This window comes from Leucoraja erinacea, chromosome 15 (genome assembly GCF_028641065.1).
Source record: "Leucoraja erinacea ecotype New England chromosome 15, Leri_hhj_1, whole genome shotgun sequence".
Taxonomy (NCBI): domain Eukaryota; kingdom Metazoa; phylum Chordata; class Chondrichthyes; order Rajiformes; family Rajidae; genus Leucoraja; species Leucoraja erinaceus.
Window position 1 is genome coordinate 1,069,576 of NC_073391.1, and position 18,424 is coordinate 1,087,999.

An 18,424-nucleotide genomic window follows, 5' to 3' on the forward strand; every position below is an offset into this window, starting at 1 on the left:
AAGAACATTCTGTGGATGGAAAAGCTCTTGCACCTTCTTTGCCCGAAAACTAATATGCTCCCAGGTGAAGTTTCTCATGTCCAATGAGGAAAGGAGCAGAATATTAGATTAGTACAGGTGTCAGGGATTATGGGGGGAAGGCAGGAGAATGGGATTAGGAGGGAGAGATAGATCAGCCATGATTGAATGGAGGAGTAGACTTGATGGGCCGAGTGGCCTAATTCTACTCCTCTCACTTATGACCTTATGATAATATGCGGGGAAATGTGGGTCCTGGTGCCAATTGTGTGCGGGTCAGGAGAGGAACCCCAAGGCGGTTGTATATTGCTTTTAGCAGAATTAAAATGCATGAAAATTCAATCTTCATTTTGGAATTGAGAGAATGATTTGTTTTAGGATTGTTTTTGAACTAACCGTAACCCTATCTGAATCTATTTTACAGGTTGGACAATACTTTGGAAGAAATTATATTTAAGGTGGTGCCTGGTCTTAAAGAATGTAAGTGAACATCATCATTAAATTCTTTATTGTTCCAGCCAAATGTTTAATGCACTCGGTCCTATTAATACTCTATTTACACCTTATCAGTCATTAGTGCCTCCCTTTAGATCACTTGGAAATTAGAAATATTATTGAAATTTGAATCCTCCCCCCATTTAGAAAATAGACTACCCCTTTATTCCCACTACCAAAATGCATGACTCCATACTTTGCTACACTGTATTCCATCTGCCACTTCTTTGCCCACTCTCCAAACCTGTCCAAGTCCTTCTGCAGAATTCCTGCTTTCTCTACACTACCTGCCCCTCCATCTATCTTCATATCATCTGAAAACTTGACCACAAAGCCTTCAATTCCCTCATCCAAATCATTGATAGACAACGTGAAGAGTAGCGGCCGACCCCTGCGGAACTCCGCTAGTCACTGGCAGCCAACCTGAAATAGCTCCCTTTGTTCACCCTTTATTGCAACCTTTTATCCATGCTAGTATCTTCCTTCTAATACTGTGAGATTCCCTTTAATATACTAATACTGTGGTGGACCATCTGTGATAAAATGTATTTAGTAGATTTGTTTAAATTGAAACTGATACTCAGGGGGATGTGTTCCACTTTTTATTAATGAAAAGTAATATAAAGCGGTGACCAAATAAAATAGAAAGCTGATACAGATCTTTATCACATATTTTTAAATCAGTTTGAGTCCTACTTCTGAATTAGTGTATTTCTAATAAATGGTCAACCAAAAACATTATTGATGATGTTTAAATCCTTATTCAAGATCAATTATGTTATTTATGGCCCTTTAGGAGTTGGGATGGAAAGGAAGAACAAGCTCCAGTTCTAACAGCTGAGCAGGAATGCCAGAGTTAAGGGTGATCTCACTGAGGTAGTTCACTCTTTCATGCAGCTCATTTAGCCCAGTACAAATCTCACTGGATCAAAAGTGCATTCAAAATGCAACTATTTGCCGACTCTAGTGCCCTTAAATAAGTGAACAATGAAGTATCATTTCTACAAATATCATGTTTAGTTGATATTGATTGAAATTGTTCATTAGTTCTATGTTGGGGACGATCAGCCATGATCACAATGAATGGCAGTGCTGGCTTGAAGGGCCGAATGGCCTCCTCCTGCACCTATTTTCTATGTTTCTATTTCCTATGTTTCATAAGTGATAGGAGCAGTATTAGGCCATTCAGCCCAGCAAGTCTACTCCTCCATTCAATCATGGCAGATCTATCTTTCCCTCTTAACCCCATTCTCCAGCCTTCTCCCCATAACCCATGCCACCCGTACTAATCAAGACTCTTTCAATCTCTGCCTTAAAAATATTCATTGACTTGGCCTCCGCAGTCTTCTGTGGCAATGAACTCCGCAGATTCACTGTCTATTTAAATTGTCTTTTTAAAAATATGAATTAAAAAGAGAACTGTCATCGTGTATTATAGTCATGATGGAAGTATCATTCATGTTCTGAAAATAGAAATTAGGATTGGAATAAATGATATCTGAACAGGTGAAGAGAAAGCAATTCCATTCTAAATTATGAACATTGATAGTTTTGTAAGAGTAATTGGATGTTTTTAGAAGCAATATTTCAACAAGTAAAATTAAAAATTGTAATCTTATAATATCTGTGGAGATTATTCAACTGTATGGGTGCAGATTTAGGAGTGGAAGTTGAATAAGTAGAATAAATAAATGATTGCTTACTCAATAAGTCTCAGATTGTCTTAGGTAGAGTATGCCTGTGAAACTTGCAATACCAGCAAGTAATGAGGGAGATCTGAGTACTTGTCATCTGACCTTACTCAAAAAGGTAGCACAGTGGCACAGCAGTAGAGTTGCTGCCTTACAGCGTCAGAGACTATGGGTGCTGTCTGTATAGAGTTTGTACATTCTCCCTATGTACCAAGTGGATTTTCTCCGGGTGCTCCGGTTTCCTCCCACATTCCAAAGGTGTGCAAGTTTGTAGGTTAATTGGCTTCGGTAACAATTGTCCCTATTGTGTAGGATAGTGCTGGTTTATGGGGATCGGTGGTCGATGTGGACTCGGTGGGCCTAAATACCTAATAAGGGTATGTTTCCCTGCTGTATATCTAAACTAATTTAAACTAAATAATAACACAATAGAACAATACCTCTGAGTTTTGGTATATAAAATAGTGACTGCGTGATCTTGTGTATTAATTGATTGAACCGTGCACATTCCATAGTTAAATGAGCAAAATATTGAATGTAGGACATTTCTATGACCATCTCAGTGCTCAGAACAACAGGTGGCACCTGTATGTTTTATTTGGATAATGCTAACACATTTAGATTAAGTAGAATGGGGTTGATTTATTCTAAGATGTAAACAACTCATTAAAAGCTAAAGAAAAACCTTTGAGGCATTTTCCTAAATAATGTTTAAATCTGGCAGTATCTGTCCTCCATTTGAAATTAAATCCACCGTATGTGGTGACAGGGAATGCTACTCCCATGGTTTTTATAATTGCTTTCTATGTAAATTGAAAAATATTTTAATAATCTTAGAGGATATATATGTTCTTTTGGCCAGTGGAAAAACGACAGGAAGAAGAATTCTGGAAAAAAAATAAACCACAAGAGAATGGAGAAGGTAAATTAAATTAGAATCTTTGCTTCACCTTCAGTGTAATGAATTGTCCTAAAGATCTTGTGGTTTTGGAGACCTTGTGTTGGTACAGAAGACCAGTCATCTGATGAAAACTTAAGTCTGCTGTACTTACTACAGCGTATTTTGGCAGTAGGTTGCCCGCTCACACTGACCCTTCATTTACTCTAGGTTATTTACCATTCTTGACCCGAAACACCACCCATTCCTTCGCTCTATAGATGCTGCCTCACCCGCTGAGTTTCTCCAGCTTTCAGTCTGCCTTTGATTTTTCCAACATCTGCAGTGCTTTCTTAAACAATACAAAAAGCTGGAGTAACCCAGCAGGTCACGATGCATCTCTGGAGAAAAGGAATAGGTGACGATTCAGATCGAAACCCCTCTTCAGACTGAGAGTCACGGGAAAGGGAAACGAGGGAAGCAGACCGTGATTTTGGGTCACCTATTCCTTTTCTCCAGAAATGCTGCCTGACCCACTGAGTTACCCCAGCTTTTTGTGTATCTTCGGTTTAAACCAGCATCTGCAGTTCCATCCTGCACATCAAATCCAACAGTTCTATTTCTGTTGCTAAATTTAGATGGCAAAGCAGTAACCTGCTTCATTTCTCCCATTCATCCTTTTCCTCATTTAAGAGGACACCTTTTGTCAAAGCTTTACCTCCTTGGTTCACTTAGTTATTACTTGATTATCAGTGAAGTGATCAAACAGCAATCTGAAAGCAAAGACAACAGCAATCTTGTTTCAGTAATATGTTTATTCGTTAAACCCAGCCATTTGTTTAATATTTCTTTGCTAATATTCAGGAATCCACAGTGAAATGACAGAACTTTTAGTAGAAAATCTTCTTCTTGCGTATGGCGTGCACAGCCTAAAGTTGTAGGTCAACTTGTTCTATTTGATCTATTTGCTTGTGCACGCCGGGTTGATTGCACTAGTCGAAACAGGGTGGACCATGTGAAGGTTGCTGTCTCCCACCCTAGAAAATATTAATTTGAACCCAATTCACCTTGGTTCATGGAAATGGTATAATTGACAATACAATAGGTGCAGGAGTAGGCCATTCGGCCCTTCGAGCCAGCACCACCATTCAATGTGATCATGGCTGATCATCCCCAATCATTACCCCGTTCCTGCCTTCTCCCCATATCTCCTGACTCCGCTATCTGTAAGAGCCCTATCTTGCTCTCTCTTGAAAGCATCCAGCGAACCGGCCTCCATCACCCTCTGAGGCAGAGAATTCCACAGACTCACTACTCTGTGAGAAAAAGTGTTTCCTCGTCTCCGTTCTAAATGGCTTACTCCATATTCTTAAACTGTGGCCCCTGGTTCTGGACTCCTGCAACATCGGGAACTTTGGATCATTATTCAGATATGGTGGATAAAGTAAGTTGATTAAGAATAAGACAAAAAAAAAGAGGAAGAGCATTTAAACAAAATATTTTTTAAATTAACATTCGCCCAAATTATATGTTCCTCAAGCTTTGGTGTCAGTGATAAAAAATGTGTTTATCATATAGCTAACCAGTATCCTGCTAAATGTTGCCAGATTAAATATAGTATGTTCAGTTGGAAAGGTCATCAACCTCAGCAACATGCATCCCCACTCCAATCCCCGGAGAGTATCCCTGTACTGTTTACTTTATGTGTGCTTGTGAAATCGCCAAATTTTTGTCGGTAACTAACATTTTTTTAATATATGTTTGATCATCCTGTTGAGAAATCCAATGCATTCATGTTGAAGATCATTAAAGAAGGATTTCACATGGGTGAAAATAATTGATTATTTTGGAACAATGACGGAAAGAAAACCCTGACCAATTGAACAGAAAAGCTGAATGCATGAGAGGAAAAACAGACTGAGATGAATCATCTCAAGCAACTAGCTTTAACGCTGCAAAAAAACCCTACAATCTTCTCTTTCTCTATTGAGTAGTGACATAGGAATAAGGACAAGGGCTCTTAAAAATAGCGGAGTCGGGGGATATGGGGAGAAAGCAAGAACGGGGTTCTGATTGGAGATGATCAGCCATGATCACATTGAATGGCGGTGCTGGCTCGAAGGGCCGAATGGCCTATTCCTGCACCTATTGTCTATTTTCTATTGACAAGAATGACAATTCACCAGTCAACTTAATTTTCCACAGTCAACCTAATTTTCAGCTGGTCATCTTGTTTCCAATTTGATCACCATGATTCTTGATCATATATTAAAAAGCTTTAGGGTGGACTTATGTAATTTTTAAATAGTTGGAAATGTGGTAAAAGCATGTACCAAAAGCTGTAATATTATTACATGAGATAAGGAACTACAATTTGGGAGATAACCCTCAGAAGATCATTTCTGGCTGAGAACTGGTACTACAATGTTTGCAGCGTGTATCTTACAAAATAATTGCCTGTGTTTCTGTAAAGATAATGAAGGCCCCAAAGCAAAGAAGCCTAAAGTGGAAGAGGAAGAGGACCAAGATGATCAGGATTATCACAGAAGTGACCCACAGATAGCCATTTGTCTAGACTGCCTTCGCAACAATGGCCAATCGGGAGACAATACAGTAAAGGTACTAACTAATCTTCAACTCAAACAGAATATTGTATATCTTGAAGTGTCATTTCATTTTTTTGGAGATATATTTAGACATTTTTCTGAGAAAGGGGTGGGATCAGTCACAAAGCAAATAGTGAGAATTGAGAATAAAGTGGTTGACGTGAGAATGCTCTTTACGATTGATATTTTCCTCCAATTCTAGTAAACCAGAAGTGTTTTAATCTCCTACAACCTTTCTAAAACATTGTAGCTAGGTAAGCACAGCAATCAACTCATGTCTATTGGGAGTCCCCTTTCTTGATATCCCTGACACTGCTTTCTCCCTTCTTAATCTCTCTCTGTCTATATCACAGGGGACACATGACTGATTGACATCTGCTATAAACCCACTGATTCTCACAGTTATCTGGACCACTCCTCCCACTATGACTCTTGCAAAAAAAAACATTCCCCAACTCCCAAACTCTCCTTCTCTGCCGCATCTACACCCAAGATGATGCTTCCCACCCTTGGACGTCCATGATGGTAAAAATAGTTTCCTCGCTCATGTCAGAGATAACTCCCTCACCTGCATCTCATGCTTCCGCTCTCGTTGCCCTCCCCCCAGGAGGAACAAGGATAGAACTCCACTGTTCCTCACCTTACAAGCCAACACATTTGACATTTCCGCCACCTTCAACGCGATCTTTCCATCCTCACCCCTTTCATCTCTCTCCCTCTTCAAATTCACTCATCCCTTTCCACACAAACCATCCATTCCCCAGGTACTTTCCCCAGAAACAGTAGGATATGCAACACCTGTTGTTAAACCTTCTCCCCCACAAGCATCCAGGGACCGCAACAGTTCTTTCAGGTGCGACGGAGGTTCATGTGCACCTCCTCTAACCTCATCTGCTGCCTTCAGTGCTCCCAATGTGGCCTCCTTTACATTAGTGAGGCCACGAGTAGACAAGACGACGGTTTCACCAAACCCATGTGCTCGCTCTGCCAAGACCTGCTGCACCTCCCGTTTGCTAACCATCTTAACTCCCCTTCCCATTCCGATACTCTATTGAGCCTCCACCATTGGCAGAGAGAGGCCACATACAAACCAGAGGAACAGCACCTCATATTGTGCATGGGTAGCTCACAACCCAATGGTATGAACATTGACTTCACCCCCTCCACCTTTTTTAAAAACCAGCATCTGCCGTTACTTGTGTCTAGTAGGAGACCTTGTCAGATTCCACACCCCTGCTTAATGACCACTTATGTAAGTTTATATCAGTTTAGTCAATTCTTAAACAGGCGAAAGCATAAGTTTAAGAGAATGCTTTTTGTCCATAGAGTTTAATCAACCCATATTTTGAGTGTTTTCATTGATGTCCAGGTCTTGCTAAGAAACTCTTCTTACGTTTCTGATATCACAGATGGAGTCAGTGGAGAAGGGGTAGATTTCACCATCTTTTTCATACACTACATCCTTCTGACTATCAGTGATCAGAATATTGTCAGTATACTTATACACTCTCATCAGTTGCCACAATATTGCTAGCCCACCAGTGCTAAATTAGATTAACAAGATATAATGAATGAACAATGTCACCAAATGGATAATTTCACAAGTTGAACTGAGGCCTGATACAACTTAAAAGAAGAAAAAAAAAAACTGCTGGAGGAACTCAGTGGGTCAGGCAACATCTGTGGAAGAAAATGGACAGATGACATATCGGGTCGGGACTCTTCTTCAGACTCGAAACATCATCTGTTCATTTCCTTCCACAGATGCCGCCTGACTTGCTGAGTTCCTCCAACAGTTTGTTTTTCACCCAAGATTCCAGCATCTGCAGTCTCTTGTGTCGATCGAAGCAAACTCTTCTTCCTGTGAGTAGATAATCAGCTTGAATATTTGTTGTAAGCATATGGTGGAATTTTGAATTCAGTATATGTAACAAACCTGAATCTGGAACACAGTTTATAACCTGCTGGGTCCTAGCCATTTATTGTAAATATTTGTCTGATGTCAACAGGGCTTAATGAAGAAATTTATCCGCTGCTCCACAAGAGTCACAGTGGGAACTATAAAGAAATTTCTCAGTTTGAAATTAAAACTTCCGAGCACTTGTGAGGTGAGATTGCAAAATATAATCACTGAAGTACTGACAATGTATGCCTTTGCTTTCTGTGTATGTGATGCGCGTGTCTGTTTGTGTGAGTGTTTGTGTGTACACACTTGTGTGCACCTGGGAGGATGAAAGCTGAATTAATTGATACTCACAAATATACCCTAACATTGGCTGTAACATGTTTGGCTTCTTAAAAATGTGTTATTTTATTAAATGTAAGACGCTGGAGTAACTCTGCGGGACAGGTAGCATCTCTGGAGAAGGAATAGCTGGCGATTTGGGTTGAGTCCCTTCTTCAGACTGAGAGTCAGGGGAGAGGGAGACACAGAGATACTGTAAGGAAGGGTAATGGGCCTGTCCCACTTAGGCGATTTCTTTGGCAACTGCCGGCGACTCATAATCGTAGCAGGTCGCCGAAGAAATGGCGACTGGATCCCCCAAGGACAATGTCTACGACAATGCCTGCGACAACCTATCACCTAGTCGACGTCATGCTATGGCAAGCTACGGAAACTGACGACCCATTAGGACATCCACCTACGACCACACCTATGACCACCTACGTCCACCTGCGACAAGCTACGACAAGGTAAGACAATTCAGTCGCCGGTACCTGTCGCCGGTTGACGTAGGTTGACGTAAGTAGTCGCCAATGGAATTCAACGAAGTCAGCACTGGCGACAACCTACGTCATCGTGGCGACAACCTACGACAGCACCTACGTCAGGAGAAGTCAAGCTACGCTCATTGGCATGCCCACAGTCGCCCACTGTCGCCGAAAAGTTCTGATCATTGCAAAAAACCAGCGGCGACCAGAAAACCGCACAACACTTTGGGCGACTGAAGAGGCTACTCACGACCATACAGGCGACACCCTGGCTACCATGTGGCGACAGCCTAGTCGCCTGTAGACGCCTAAAACATCGCCTAACTGGGACAGGGGCATAAAGTGTGAGAGTGAGACATCAAAGGTGATGAAGCTCAAGGAAAATGTAGAATAAATCATGGTTAGCTTGGAGAAGGTGACAATGAAGCACACAGAGATAGAATTTAATCAGGGGGACAATCAGACTCGTTGCAGAACTAGGATGGGGAAGGGATGGAGAGAGAGGAAAAGCAAGGGTTATTTGAAGTTAGAGAAGTCAATATTCATGCTGCTGGGGTGGAAGCTGCCCAAGCAAAATATGAGGTGGCGTTCCTCCAATTTGCTTTGGGCCACATTCTGACAGTGGAGGAGGCCCAGGACAGAATGGTCTGTGTGGGAATGGGAGGGATCACGTAGGTTTAGGCGGACTGAGCAGAGTTGTGCAGTGAATCAATCGCTGAGCCTGCGCTTGGTCTCACCCATGTATAGAAGTCCATACCTGGAATAGTGTAGATGAGGTTGATGGAGTGGAGTGAACCTCTGCCTCGAGGTCCTTGGACGGAGTCAAGGGAGGATGTATACCTGGGGAGGGGATGGGTTGGGTGGGAAGGGCCGAGTTAACCAGGGAGTTGCGGAGGGAATGTTCTCTGCGGAAAGCGGAACGGGGTGGAGATGGAAAGATGTGACGAGGTGGGATCCCGTTGGAGATGGCGAAAATGGCAGAGGATTATATGTTGTATGTGACGGTTGATGGGGTGAAATTATGCAGCATGTGTGCAAGACCAACCATTACAACCCTATTCTAGTGTGATTAGTCCAGTATTCCTCAATAGATTGTGTCACTGACCCAGAACTAGGACTGTATTGTGTTAACAAAAAGAAAAATATGTTGAAACTGTATTTGTTCTACATTCATTACCTTCTGATACACTCAGGCCCAATACAATTGAGATAACTTTCAATTATTGTGTGGTTTTAGTGGTGTTTTCTGTTTCAACAAAGAAGATTGGAAGTGGATCTGATGTCAAATGCAATCAGTGCATCTGTCAGTCTCTGCCAATACTCCTCTCATTTACTCGGTGGCATTATTCAAATTAATGCATAGCTTTTTATATTGCCATGCTTAAAGATGGGCTTGCAATATTTTTTTCTTGCTAACTAAAATTTAGCAAACATATTTCCAAGAGAAAATATGCTTTGTCATTCAGGCCCCAAAGATTATTTAGTGCAGATTTTCCTGCGTGTTGTTGGCTGTTCCAGTAAGGGCCAGCCAGAGTTGGAAGTAAAGCCCCTGTCCCACTTTACGACCTAATTAGCGACCTCTGCCGAGTTTGCCCTTGACTAATACTCGCAGCATGGTCACCAAGAGGTCGTAGGAGGTCTTCGTAACTCTTCCTCGTGCGGATTAGTCGTCTCTGCGTACTCGTGGCCTCAAGTAGGTTGCGGTGTTTTTACCAGCCTGATAAAAAATGTCCACGAGTAAAAAAAAAGGTCGGCATGGAAAAAATTGATACTTTTTACTCCTAGGTAGGTCATAGAAACATAGAACATAGAAAATAGGTGCAGGAGTAGGCCATTTGGCCCTCCGAGCCTGCACCGCCATTCAATATGATCATGGCTGATCATCAACTTGGTATCCTGTAACTGCCCTCTCTCCATACCCCCTGATCCCTTTAGCCACAAGGGCCACATCTAACTGGCCTCAACTACCTTCTGTGGCAGGGAGTTCCACAGATTCACCACTCTCTGTGTGAAAAATGTTTTTCTCATCTCGGCCCTAAAGGATTTCCCCTTTATCCTTAAACTGTGACCCCTTGTCCTGGACTTCCCCAACATCGGGAACAATCTTCCTACATCTAGCCTGTCCAACCCCTTAAGAATTTTGGAAGTTTCTATAAGATTCCCCCTCCATCTTCTAAATTCTAGCGAGTACAAACCGAGCCTATCCAGTCTTTCTTCATATGAAAGTCCTGCCATCCCAGGAATCAGTCTGGTGAACCTTCTCTGTACTCCCTCTATGGCAAGGTTGTGATGGTAGTCGTAGGTAATCGTAGGTCGGTAACTGGCCCGAGAAAAAAAATTCAAACATGACCTCATTTTATCATGTGATCATTTTCCACTCGTAGCTAGTTGTAGTTGGTCTTATGTGTGGAAGACTAAGGTCGAGGGGGATCGTAGGAGGTCGTAGACATAGTCGTAGGAGGTTGTAGACATAGTCGTAGGAGGTCGTAGACATAGTCGTAGGAGGTCTTTTACTTCGGCGAGTCAACACGACCTTGACATTTTCTTCAACTCGTGGATTAGGTCGTCCAAGTGGGACAGGCCCTTAAGTTGGCATTGGCCAGAACTGAGTACTGGTTAGAAAATGGTAGCTGATTTGTGTAAATTATCACTGTACTGATAAAAAACTTACATGGCTGTAATGGTAGGAAACGTAAGTTACAATTCACGCCTTGTGCACTATTTATAGTCTGAGTACCAGGACACATCAGGTCTCCTGTGCCGGTGAGAATGTCGCAGACCAATTGGTTGACTTCTGCCAGTAACTTACCATAGAATCCAATGGCAGAACCAGAGCTTGCTGAGTTACCTCAGCATTTAAACTGGAGAAATCTGCTCTTAGAACCCTGCTTTGTTAGACCTGGTGCAGAATATTCGTATTTGAAAAGTTGTTGTTAGGTCAGCAGAAGGAAAAATAAGGTATGGTACTTTTTTTAAATTATGTATTATATTTTAAATTATTAAAAATAAATAAAAGAGGGTGATTTTGTTCACAGAAAATTGTTTAGTAAATCTATTTTTTAATTGTAAAGTATGTGGTGGCTTTGGAGGGAGTGAAGAGGAGGTTTACTAGATTGATGGATTGTGGGCTATTAGCTACAGGGAGAGCAGACAAAAATGCTGGAGAAACTCAGCGGGTGCAGCAGCATCTATGAAGCGAGGGAAATAGGCAACGTTTTGGCCAGAAACATTGCCTATTTCCCTCGCTCCATAGATGTTGCTGCACCCGCTGAGTTTCTCCAGCATTTTTGTCTACCTTTGATTTTCCAGCATCTTCAGTTCCTTCTTAAACAGCTACAGGGAGAGGTTGGACAGACTTTGGTTGCTTTTCTTGGAAGGCTGAAGGTTGAAGGGAGACCTGATAGAAGTATATCAACTTAGAAGAGGCATTGATAGGGTAGGTGGGCAGGTGCTCTAGACCTGCACGGGAAGGTAGACACTCCCGCCCCCACCAGTCTCGGGCAGATGGGGCTCGTCAGCCTGGGAAGGCAGTCCATCTAGGAGAGGGAAAACACTGATTTAAAACCTCCACTGCCTTGTCATGGAAAAGGCTCCAGGAGTAAACATCAAGAAAATCCGGAGTCGGAGCCTCTAACGCCATTCGTCGTTGTCTACAACCTCGCTCTGGCAGCTCCTGGAACGGCCCTGCTGTTCCTTTGGATCGATCAGCGATGTGGAGAGGGGGGGATGTGCTGCATGGGCACCAGCCTGTCCTCCATATGACATCGCCCAGGCTTGCATCCGACCACACATCACCTGCAAACCTACACCTACAACCTGGAGAGGATACTCCAGCTTCTCCTGCAGCGTCTACACAACACGGGGAGCAACAATAAGTCATCGTTAGATTGGCATAAAGCAAGGTGCCAGCGGTTGCACCCGACGGTGGGAGGGATTTTCGGGTCTCCCTGGACAGCCACAGCCCCCCTCAAGCTGGGCTTGAATGGGTTTGAGAGATAAAGATAGTTCAGCCATGATTGAATGGTGAGTAGACTCGATGAACCGAATGGCCTAATTCTGCTCCTATGACACAAATTTATCAACTTCAATATGTAGAATAATATAATGTGATAATTTTCCCCAGAGCAGGAGCAATTCTTTGCTCAGTTAATATCCATAAAGTTTATAAAAATCACATTTTGTAGCACTCTTAATATTGCAAATTAAAACGAAAAATCAAAGCAAAATTTTACTTGGTTAATCATTTATGTGTATTTTCCCATCGTAGTTTGGGATTAAAGTCGGATATTCCTTTCTTTGAAACAGTCAACTTTGCCCCTTTTTGTCACATAGGCCAGATTCTAATGGGAAAGTTTCTGCATTGTGCATTATTTAGCCTTGTTCAGAGAAAAAATTATACATCCAAAAGAAATAACTAATTGACTCAGTGTCTGGAAGTGAAACAAGTAACTATTTGGACGGAGTAAGAAAGATGGGCGATGTATTCCAAAGTCAACAATACAAAATCATTAATGTGTATTTTTTTTTAATAGTAAGACTGTTCTACATTAAAGAGATTTGAGTATAGTTAGTCAGTGTAACCCCAAAGAGAATTCTTAACATTTACAGTGTTTTTTATATATAGTTGATTGTCAAGCAAGAGAATGTTAAATGGAATTAAATATTAATTGGCATGTGCCTTGGACGTGGCTCTCCTTTGATACTGTAACTTAATTAAAAGTTTGTAGAGGCATTTCCCTGATGTTACAAAGATAGATCGGGAGCAATTTCTGAAAAACCCTCAGACATTCTTTTCACTTCAGTCATTTTATCATAGGAGATTAGAAATAATTAGGTGAGCAATTAGCTTGATCAAAAACCTTTTCTATTGTATGACTACTGTTCCCTAACCGCAGCCTTCTTCTAAAGATGCAAAGGTCATTTTTTAAATATCCCATTAAACTTGATAATAATTGCCATTTACAAAGTATCCTTGCACATATATTTACTTAATGAGTCATGAAGCAATATATGAAGTCATACAGCATGAAAACAAGGCCTTCAACACAAATTGCCCCTGCCCACCAAGGTGTCCTATCTATACAAAGCAAGACACAAAATGCTGGAATAACTCAGCAGGACAGGCAGCATCTCTGGATGGAAGAAATGAGTGACGTTTCGGGTCGAGACCCTTCTTCAGACTCAGTCCTACACGTCCTATCCACACTAGTGCCACCTGCCTGAATTTGCCCCATATCCCTCTACACCTTTATGGTTCCTGCTTCAACTCCATCCTCTGGTAGGTCGTTCCATTTACCCACCATTCTCTGTGTGAAAAAGGTGCCCTCAGATTCCTATTAAATTTCCATTCACACCTTAAGCATCTGGTCCCCGGTTCCCCTGCCTTGGGTAAAAGACTGCATTCACTCTATCTATTCCCCTCATGATTTTATACACCTCTATAAGATCACCCCTCATCCTTCTGTGCTCCAAGGAATAAAGTCCCAGCCTACTCAACCTCTCCCTGTAGCTCAGGCCTTCGAGTTCTGACAACATCCTCGTAAGTCTTCTCTGTGCCCTTTCCAGCTGAACAACATCTTTCCTATAGCAACGTGACAAAGATTAAACTCCAATACTCCAAACGTGGTATTACCCATGTCTTGTACATCTATAAAGTAACATTCCAACTTCCACACTCAATACCCATCACTGGTAAAGACCAAAGTGACAAAAGCCTTCGTAACCACATCATCTACCTGTAACACCACTTTCAAGGAACTATTTTCCTGCACTCCTAGATCTCTGTGCTCTATAATACTCCCCAGAGCCCTGCCATTCACTATGAAGGTCCTGCCCTGGTTTGACTTGCCAACTGATCAAGATCCTGCTGTAATATTTGATAATCATCTTCACTATATACAACACTACCCACATTAGTGTCATCTACAAATAAACTAATCATGCCTTGTCCAGTTTCATCCAAATTGTTGATATAAACTAGTCCTGAGGCACCTAACCACTTGTCACAGGCCTCCAGTCCGAGAAGCCACCTTCCACCATTCATCCCCCCACCCTAAATAAAGAGGAAACCTGTTTTGAAGAGGAAAGGTAACGGGGATGCAGACTCTTCCCCCCCCCCCCCACACACCTCCCCCGCACACACACTACCCCCCCCACACACACACACTCCCCCCCGCACACACACACCCCCCCCCCACACACACACTCCCCCCCCCACACACACTCCCCCCCCCCACACACACACTCCCACACACAAACACACCCCCCACACACACACACCCCCCCACACACACACCCCCACACACACACCCACACACACACACACCCACACACCCACCCCCCCCCCCACACACACCCCCCACACACTCCCCCCCCCCACACACACACCCCCCACACACACACCCCCCACACACCACACCCCCCCACACACACACACACCCTACACAAACACACACCCCCCCCACACACACACCCCCCCCACACACACTCCCCCCCCACACACACTCCCCCCCCACACACCCCCCCCACACACACTCCCCCCACACACACACACACACACACACACACACACACACACACATACACACGCACACCCCCCCACACACCACCCCCACACACACACACCACACACACACACACCCCCCCACACACACCCCCCCACACACACACCCCCCCCCACACACACCCCCCCACACACCCCCCCCACACACCCCCCCACCCCCCCCCCCCACACACCCACCCCACCCCTCCCCCCCCCCCCACCCACACACCGCCCCCCCCACACCCCCCCCCCACACACTCTCCCCCCCGCACACTCACCCCCCACACACTTCCCCCCCACACACACACCCCCCCACACACTCCCCCCGCACCACCCCCCGCGCACACACACCCCCACACACCCCCCCCCACACACTCCTTTCCACACACACTCCTCCCCCACACACACCCCCCCCACAAATACACTCCCCCTCCCCCACACATTCCCCCACATACACCCCCTCCACAGACTCCCCTCCCCCGCACACATTCCCCTCCCCCCACACACACTCCTCCCCACACACAATCCCCTCCCCACACATCCCCCACCCACCCCCCCCCCCCCCCACACAAACACACATTCCCCCTCTCGATGTACTCCCCCTCCCCCACACATTCACCCCACATATTCACCCCTCCACACTGACCTCCTCCTCCTCCCTTCATACACACCCCCCTCCTCATGGACACTCCATACACCCCCCGTGGATGCTCAATAGGCCAGCTCCACCACACATTGCCTCCTTTTTATTGATTGCTCAATTAGCCAATTTTGATCATGCAACCAATCCACCGACTAATTTTCAATTCTCCTGCCCCTGTTTCGACACTGAAATCAACCAGCAATAAACTGTTTTTTGACGATATTTTTGAATGGGGAAAATAATTTTTAAATGGCCCATTTTCAGAAGGTGTAGTGACATTGACTAGCAATGCCCATCTGATTCTCCAAGGTTCCAATCTTTTGTTTTTAAAAGGGACAGATAGATGGGGAGGTAAGGGTGAGAGGGATATGGGCCAGACTCGTGCACATGGGACTAATGCATGTGTACCTTGGTCGGCAGGGACAAGCTGGGCTGAAGGGCCTGTTTCCTGCTGTGTGACTGATTGTGATGAAAAAATAAAGGCTGTGGTTTGTGTTCGGGATTGAACACAGGATTCTCTTAATGATCTTGTTAGGACCGTTTTCAGTATGTCTTTGGATGATGTATGAACTAGCGTGGCATGGTGGCGCAGCAGTAGAGCTACTGCCTTACAACACCAGAGGCCCGAGTTCAATCCTGACTACAGATGTTGTCTGTATGGAGTTTGTACGTTCTCCCCGTGACCTGCATGGGTTTTCTCCAAGATCTTCGGTTTCCTCCCACATTCCAAAGACAAACGGGGTTGTAGGTTAATTACCTTGGTATTAATGTAAAAAAACTGTCTCTAGTGTGTTAATGTGCATGGATCGCTGTTCAATGCAGACTCGGTGGGTTGAAGGGCCTTTTCCGCACTGTCTCTCTAAACTGGGCTGATTAGCTATGATCACATTGAATGGCGCTGCTTGCTCGAAATGCCGAATGGCCTCCTCCTGCACCTATTTTCTATGTTTCTATGTTTCTATTAGGGTACCTCAGTTCCTCTGAAAGTAAAAACCCACAAATCAAACATGCATTTTCAGGAATCACAAATGTTCACTTTTTTCATGCTGAGGTCCAATGACTCAAATGAACAAAGTTGCCTCTTTGTTGAATGGAAGTGGAAGCCTCTCTCCATTATGTATATATTATAAAATATCTAAGCATTGATCAATGATAATAATTTTGTTTTCTTCCCAAAGCTCGATGTTCTATGCAATGGGGAAATTATGGGGAAGGATCATACTATGGAATTCATATATATGACAAGATGGAGACTCAGAGCTGAAAATGTAAGTATGCATATGTAAATGTTCTGTTATCTATATTACTAAATCTCTGATCTTGACCGCTTTTGGCCCACTGTGCTGCAATTTCCGACAGAACGCCGCCATCTACGGCCGTCATTTTTGGCCATCTCGCTCAGAGCCCCACTCCGCCTTACGGGTCCGGAGGATTTTTCCCATCGATGAAAAATCAGAGAGATATTAATGTTTTTTTTTAAATCACCATTCCCTCTGCTGCCCCTGCTGGAGGTAGGGGGAGGGACTATAAAACCAGGAAGTGGTGTGCCTCACTTACTCTCTGCAAGATGGATGAAGCCAAGGGTCACGTCTCCCTGAGCTCTGAATAACACTGAACAAATGTCTACATGACTGTGAGTACCCTTAATGTGGTTTGAAATTGAAAATATGGTTTGTTTGAAATAAAAAGGCACTGCCTGCAAATAGTTGTTTGGGTGCTTTGGCTTGAAGTTGAAAGACACTACTTACTACAAATGGTGGCTTGGGTGCTTTGGCTTGAAGTTGAAAGGCACTACTTACTGCAAATGGTGGCTTGGGTGATTTGGCTTGAAGTTGAAAGGCACTACTTACTGCAAATGGTGGCTTGGGTGCTTTGCTTGAAGTTGACAGGTACTACTTACTGCAAATGGTGGCTTGGGTGCTTTGCTTGAAGTTGAAAGGCACTACTTACTGCAAATGGTGGCTTGGGTGCTTTGCTTGAAGTTGAAAGGCACTACTTACTGCAAATGATGGCTTGGGTGCTTTGGCTTGAAGTTGAAAGGCACTACTTACTGCAAATGGTGGCCTGTGAGCTTTGGTTTAAAGTTGAAAGGCACTACTTACTGCAAATGGGGGCTTGGGAGCTTTGGCTTGAAGTTTAAAAAAAATCACCATTCTATCTGCTGCACCTGCTGGAGGGAGGGGGAGGGACTATAAAACCAGGAAGTGGTGTGCCTCACTCAGTCTCTGCAAGATAGATGAAGCCAAAGGTCACATCTCTATGAGCTCTGAATAACACTGAACAAATGTCTACACAACTGTGAGTACCCTTAATGTGGTTTGAAAATGAAAATATGGTTTGTTTGAAGTAAAAAGGCACTGCCTGCAAATGGTTGTTTGGGTGCTTTGGCTTGAAGTTGAAAGGCACTACTTACTGCAAATGGTGGCTTGGGAGCTTTGGTTTAACGTTGAAAGGCACTACTTACTGCAAATGGTGGGTTTGGAGCTTTGGCTTGAAGTTGAAAGGCACTACTTACTGCAAATGGTGGCTGGGGTGCTTTGGCTTGAAGTTGAAAAGCACTACTTACTGCAAATGGTGGCTTGGGTGTATTGGCTTGAAGTTGAAAGGCCCTAATTACTACAAATGGTGGCAGGTTATTTGGCTTGAAGTTGAAAGGCACTAAATACTGCAAATGGTGGTGGGTGATTTGCTTGAAGTTGAAAGGCACTACTTACTGCACATGGTGGCTTGGGTGCTTTGGCTTGAAGTTGAAAGGCATTATTTATTGCAAATACTGGCAGACGATTTGGCATGAAGTTGAAAGGCACTAATTACTGCAAATGATGTGGTGGGTGATTTGGC

The 18,424-nt window shown here is 43.7% G+C and overlaps 1 protein-coding gene across 2 annotated transcripts in view; it reads left to right on the forward strand.

Moving 5' to 3' along the window:
• The window catches only part of pcgf5b (polycomb group ring finger 5b), a 180,463-nt gene that overhangs the window by 132,446 nt on the left and 29,593 nt on the right, over positions 1-18,424 (forward strand). Inside the window, exons 4-9 of one of the 2 annotated variants that reach the window (XM_055646578.1) lie at positions 443-498; positions 3,067-3,126; positions 5,555-5,700; positions 7,452-7,550; positions 7,697-7,795; positions 16,762-16,851. In XM_055646578.1, coding sequence (XP_055502553.1) covers positions 443-498; positions 3,067-3,126; positions 5,555-5,700; positions 7,452-7,550; positions 7,697-7,795; positions 16,762-16,851 — 550 coding nt within the window. The remainder of the gene's footprint in view (positions 1-442; positions 499-3,066; positions 3,127-5,554; positions 5,701-7,451; positions 7,551-7,696; positions 7,796-16,761; positions 16,852-18,424) is intronic. The other variant, XM_055646579.1, reaches the window with a different exon arrangement.